The sequence below is a fragment of the Trichinella spiralis genome (genome assembly GCF_000181795.1).
Source record: "Trichinella spiralis strain ISS 195 chromosome Unknown Scfld1, whole genome shotgun sequence".
NCBI classification, from domain to species: Eukaryota; Metazoa; Nematoda; class Enoplea; order Trichinellida; family Trichinellidae; genus Trichinella; species Trichinella spiralis.
The window spans coordinates 1,269,766-1,275,911 of record NW_003526940.1 but is presented as its reverse complement, the minus strand read 5'-3'; the positions used below and the strand labels follow the sequence as shown (position 1 = coordinate 1,275,911).

At 31.2% G+C, this 6,146-nt stretch overlaps 2 protein-coding genes across 2 annotated transcripts; both read left to right on the top strand.

The window, feature by feature from the left end:
* Window positions 1-348: 348 nt before the first annotated feature.
* Window positions 349-465, top strand: Tsp_07422 (putative deoxycytidylate deaminase; the record flags this gene model as incomplete). The annotated part of the gene is made up of 1 exon (XM_003381692.1): window positions 349-465. A coding segment is annotated over one exon (117 nt), but the record flags the coding sequence as incomplete, so codon positions are not given.
* Window positions 466-3,466: 3,001 nt separating this feature from the next.
* On the top strand, window positions 3,467-6,104 carry Tsp_07423 (peptidylprolyl isomerase domain and WD repeat-containing protein 1). Its single transcript, XM_003381691.1, has 11 exons — window positions 3,467-3,585; window positions 3,684-3,787; window positions 3,857-4,143; window positions 4,221-4,456; window positions 4,524-4,777; window positions 4,835-5,121; window positions 5,180-5,265; window positions 5,327-5,439; window positions 5,518-5,669; window positions 5,743-5,875; window positions 6,013-6,104. The coding sequence occupies exons 1-11, from the start codon at window positions 3,467-3,469 to the stop codon at window positions 6,102-6,104; spliced, it is 1,863 nt and encodes a 620-aa protein (XP_003381739.1).
* The last annotated feature ends 42 nt before the right edge of the window (window positions 6,105-6,146 follow it).

Genomic DNA, 6,146 nt, shown 5'->3' with positions numbered 1-6,146 from the left:
TTTTACCAATTTAATAAAAAAACCATAAATTCACCGGGAGGTTATATTTCCATTCAAAAAAAATAATAAAGCCTTTTAACCCATTCTCTTATCAAATTTAATCATTTAATAATACTCTTTTATTCTGCAAACGAACCTCATAACAGTTATAAGTGTAAAATTAAACTGCTCAACATTCAAGCAGTTATTCCATTTTATTTTTAAAAATTTAAATGACAATATCATTAAAAAAAGAATGCCAATTTTCTTCTTCAATTAGTAAGAATAAAAAAAAATTTCTATTACACAAATTAAGAAACACAACCTGTTCCCTTATTTAAATAATTGACGTTGCAATATCAATAATAGGTCAGCAAGATAAGAGCAGCAATTACTCACGCTTTGATCACGTTGAAATATTACAATGCGTCCGCCTTTATCACCGGTAGCCAGCAATTCACCATCATGATTAAATTCAACGCATGATATTACATCGGCTGAAAAAATTTCACAATACGTAAATTTTGAAAACATAAAAATATCAAAAAAATACACTTTAAATAAATCATACAAACATGAATTATGATCATAATTTAAATGCTTACATTCACGAAACAGTCTTTTTTCCCAAAATGAATCAACCATCACAAACTGACTGTCACTGACACTGACAAAAAACAGTAAAAAATCTAAGGTAAATATATTTGCCTTATGTTGTATACGTTTCGACACAAAAAATACCTCAAAACAGAATGAAATACCGTGAATTACGAGAGAGCAATGAATAATATTGCTCAAATGATAACCAAACTAAAATTCAAACAAAAAATAATAACTGCAAATAAAACTTGAGTGTCATCAGTTATTACTGTAAATCAAAAAATAACTAACAAACATTATCTGCAAAGTGCGTACAAATCAATCTTTGATGAACTGCGTAAGCGACAAATGATTAGTGCAAATTGAACTGCTTTTAAGAAATCAATCAGTTAAAAATAAGAATAGCGAACATCTCGTCAGATGATATTCCGTCACCACTAATTCTTTTTACATTTCGATGATGACATCGCGTGGGAAATTAGTAATAGACTTTAGCAGAAGTCAGCCCTGTAAAACCTGTTGCAAATTAAGATGTTCCGAAAAAGAAACAAAAATTCACGATACAATTCCAAAAAATTCATATTTTTACCCTTGAAATAATTTAACATAATTGTAATTTACCGTTATATTAACCTCAAATGCATGCATTAGTAAAAATTTAAATGAACAAGAAAAACTGAAAACAAGTTCAATCAAGCACATTGAAAAAAAGATGTAAAACAAAAAAAAATTAACACCCTTCAGACATTTTTACAAATGTTTATCAAGCAAACGGCGAAAACAATCAAGAAATTTAAGCATATATAAATGACCAAATAAAACATCAACTTCGACGAGGCTATATCTGATACAAACTTGAATAAGATAGTACAAGAGAATGACTGTGTCGAGTTTTAATACTTAATTTTCATAATAAAGTGAAATACATCAATTGTCTATCACAGGTTCATAATAGGTATCTTTAATTAGTCAAATACATGCTTTTGAAAGAAATAATAAATAAAATTTGTTTTATCAAATAAAATGAAATGTTTTATCAAAAAAGAAGAATGTAAGCAAAAATTTAATACTTTTTCTATAAATGCAAATAAAGCTGAATAAAATCATACAGTCATTTCCAAATATTTTTCAAAATTAACGTTTTATGAAAAATAAATTAATAAAACTGAAAACTTTCAACCCTTTACTTAAAATTGTGTTAAAAATTGTAATGTAACTACAGTTGGTAAAACTAAATAAACATTCATTAATTCCAAAATCTTTAAAAATTAATCTTTCTATACAGTAAAGCAAATACACTAAAGTAATTATTCGTAGTGATTATGCTACATATAAATATTTACTTTTGAACATAACCGTATAACATTAAAGTTCACTTATTACCTTCATTAATAACTTCAGTTTCAATCTGGCCCTTGATTTGAGAAAAGTACCACTGTATTTCTCCAGGCTGGTCTTCGTTGGTTTCAGAACTACACCCTGACAGGTCAGAGGCCATAAAATCGTGAAATGACAGAAGAACTGACAGTCAATGAAACTTTACAATGGAACAAATAATGCAAACGCGATGAAATCAATAATTATCTGAAAAAGATAAATTAACTATTTAAATGAACAGCTTAACTAAAAATTAAAACAAACGCACTAAACCATAAGATTAAAATTAAAAGCAATCATCTAACTCTGAATGCAATTCTGGAAAGAATTCATAAACGTATACAGTAAGTCAACATGTACAATCAAAAACTGTCATAAAAAAACCATATTCAAATGACAATATTCAAGATTTAAAGCAGCTAATTGTAACAAACTTTGTAACATTGTCAGTAAATATTAGCTGAATGTATAAAAAAGATTCAAATGTATTAAATGTGGGAATTTGACATGTTCAAAAAATAATTCTAAAGTATTTTAGCCACCTACAAAAAGTATCTGCACTTTATAGTTTACGGCAACACTTATGTATTCATACGGTAAACGATTGAAAAATATTTTTTTAATTTTTTTAAAGTTTATAAATGATTAGCAAAAGAATTGCCAAATTAATTATTATCATTTTTAAGATAAACATCTTAACAATTTTTAAAATAAAAATTTCATAGAAATATTTTGTTTATTGAAATATTTATCTATGTTGCGACATTTAAAATGAAAATTCTGTTTAAAATTTAATTTTAAGTTATGATAAGTTTCACTACACTTCAAATTGTAATATAACGGACAGTAATGAAGCAAAGAATGAAAATCATATTTTGTACTAAGTTTTCACTTCTTAAATATTATATTGATAAAAATATATTATAATAAATAAATATATGCATAATATTATTTATATTGAACAAAAAAATCATCTACTATAATGCATAAACAATACAGTAATAAAGTTTATAAAATTAAGTTCAAATAAATACAGTATATCCATGACAAAATCATTGATGCTTAAAAAGTTCGATTTGTGAGTTTTTTGTATGTTTTTTAATTTTACTTACGTACAATTTTATTTTCCACCAATATATCCTTTAATATGATTAGAAATTAGTGTTAAATTTTGCAAGAATTCTTTTTTTAGCTTTTAAAGTTTTACTGGTTTTGACGTAAAGTAAATGGTTGCACGACAGAGACTTTTGCGTTGAACGCTTTTTGAAAATCAGAATTCGATTTTGCTTTGATTGTATATTGCGATTATTTTTTAACCTACACTGTAATGTTGATCTTAAAATAGAACTTTGTTGTTTTGAAGATAATTGTAGCGTATGTGAATGATGAAAATTAGCGAAGAGGAAAGCGAACGGGAAGAATGTGGTCCATTGTTGAGTGAATGCGAATCAGCGCCACCTGCAAAACAGCGGAAAAGTTTGCATTTGCGTTTGTTTTAATTTTTAGATTAATGCATAATTGTTTAGCACTTGAGTTCGAAGATGTCTATTTGCGTAATATTCCATCTGCGGAAGCTTATGAAAAGTCTTTCATGCACCGCAATACAATTACTCACGTTATTGCCACCAAGTAGGTTTTGTTTATGTAAAAAGTATAAAATAAGGGAAAATTTTAATTTTTAAGTTATTCTTGAGCTGTAATTTGTTTGTATATTGAAAATTGTTCAGAACTGATTTTATAATTACCGCAAGTACTGATGGCCACGTAAAATTTTGGAAGAAACTACACAACGAAGGCATTGAATTTGTGAAACATTTTCGTTGTCATCAAAGTAAAATTTTTTCATTTTCAATTTTTAAATGATAAATCACTAATTGCATTGCAAATGTGATAATTGTAGATGCGATCAAGCACATGGCAGTGAATTCGAATGGAACGTTGTTGTGCACTATTTCCACTGATAAATCTTTGAAAATATTTGATGTGGCAAATTTTGATATGATCAACATGATGCGATTCGAATACGTTCCAGCTACGTGCTGTTTTGTACACGCGGCAGCGGATCCGATTGCAGCCGTGGCAGTGTCGGCGAGTGATTCACCTTCTATTTTCATTTACGACTCTCGTGGTACCAATGAGCCAATTCACGAGTTAAAATTGCATTACAAAGAAGTGCAATTGATCGAAGTATGAGCCTGTAGGGGGGGGGTGGAAGGGAAAGCTTGTTCGGATGTTGTAATTGTGATTTGCAAATCTGTTTGCAGTATAATTATTTGTACGACTCCGCTATATCGGCAGATAGTGAATCAATTTTGGAATTGTGGAGCGGCCCCAGGCATGATTATCAGTTTCCGAAACATGCGGTCGGTTGGGATTTCAAAATTGATACCGACCTGTACGAATTTGCGAAAGCAAAAGTCAAACTACTCTGCTTGACTTTCACTCCGGACGGAAAAGAGTTCGTCACTTATGCAACGGATCGACTGCTTCGTTTTTTCAAGTAAATAATAATATTATTTTTCAAATGATGCAGTGTGTTTAGAATAGAAATTTTCTTCTGATCACAGATTCGAAACGGGAAAAATATTCAAAGTCATTGACGAAAGTGTGAAAAACTATTTGGAAGCTACAGATCGATACGGTTTATCAACGATGGATTACAACAGGCGTATAGCTATGGAAAAAGATATACAACAGCATCTCGATACATTGAGTTTGACGAAGGTTCTGTATGACGAAAGTGGCAATTTCATTCTCATACCGACATTGGTCGGTATCAAAGTGATCAACGTGAAAACCAATCGATGCATTCGAATAATTGGTATTAATTTCTTGTAATTGTTGTTGTTGTTTTCATTTGTTTGTTTGTTTGGAACAGGAAAGACGGAAAATTTACGTTTTCTCAATATTGCATTGTGCCGAGCAGTGCCAGCTGCTGCTGTGGAAAAAGCCGGCACTAGTTCGTCGATAACGATGGAAATGGAAGCTTCGGAAAATCCCATTTTGAAAAGAGCCGAACCGGATCCGATGCTCATTGCAACCGCGTACAAGAAGTACCGATTTTACATTTTTACCAACCAGGAACCCTATACGTCTGGGAAAGAAAATGAACGAGACGTTTTCAACGAGAAGCCACGGCAAGAGGATCTCACGACCACGATGGAGGTGTGCTGTTTTTATTCATCATTAATAAAATACAACTTACAACTGATTTATTTTAAAGGAAAAGGATTTGTCGAAAAGTTTGAACGAATCGTGCATTATTCACACTTCTTTTGGAGATATACAATGCGAACTGTATCCAAAATTGTAAGTTACGAAACATAATTTCTCCTCTTTGTAATGTCTGTATTGAATTAATTGTTTAAAGATGTCCGAAGGCGGTTGAAAATTTTTGCACTCTCGCCAAACGAGGCTATTACAATATGCACATTTTTCACCGGGTGATCAAAAGTTTCATAATACAGACCGGCGATCCAACTGGTGAGGCAGATTTTATCATTTACGCAGCGTCCATTGTAATTAATTAATTAATGTGTCACACTGGTTGTTTGTCTGTAGGAAGCGGGTCAGGTGGTGAAAGCATCTGGGGTTCAGATTTTGAAGATGAATTTCACCCATCTCTGAAACACGATCGCCCTTACATGTTGAGCATGGCCAACTGTGGTCCAAACACCAACGGATCTCAGTTTTTCATCACCGTCGTTCCAGCTGTAAGTGCAAATTGTTATTTCCTGGAAAATTATTTTTTGTTTTCTGTACTTGTTTTTTTGTTTCAAATTAAAGCCACACTTGGATGGAAAACATACAATCTTTGGAAGAGTGACCAAAGGAATGGAAATTGTTCAAAACATCAACCAAGTGAAGACGAATCCAAAGAACAATAAACCATTCGATGAAATTCGAATTCTCAGTATCAGTTTGCATTGATTGATGTTGGTCGTGTCATTTCCTCCAATAGTTGTTTCTTTATTTTACATGTGTAATTTTAACATTACTACCTGCAGATAAATAAATTCTTCGTTTAAGATGAGACAACAGTTTAAATTATTGCAGAAATGAAGTCCACTAACGGCTCTGTAACTAATCGCAAGCCGATCCTGAGGCTTGCAGACGTTGAAATGGGATTCCAACAATCGATATTTTGAACATGGTATAGATAGGGATGAATTTTCAGAAGCCAGCAAAAC

Coding starts and splice junctions, on each gene's coding strand:
- Tsp_07423 (XM_003381691.1), top strand. CDS start 3,467: ATGCATAATTGTTTAGCACTTGAGTTCGAAGATGTCTATTTGCGTAAT. Junction 4,778..4,834: donor TCGATGCATTCGAATAATTG/GTATTAATTTCT, acceptor TGTTTGGAACAG/GAAAGACGGAAAATTTACGT. Junction 5,266..5,326: donor TGCGAACTGTATCCAAAATT/GTAAGTTACGAA, acceptor AATTGTTTAAAG/ATGTCCGAAGGCGGTTGAAA.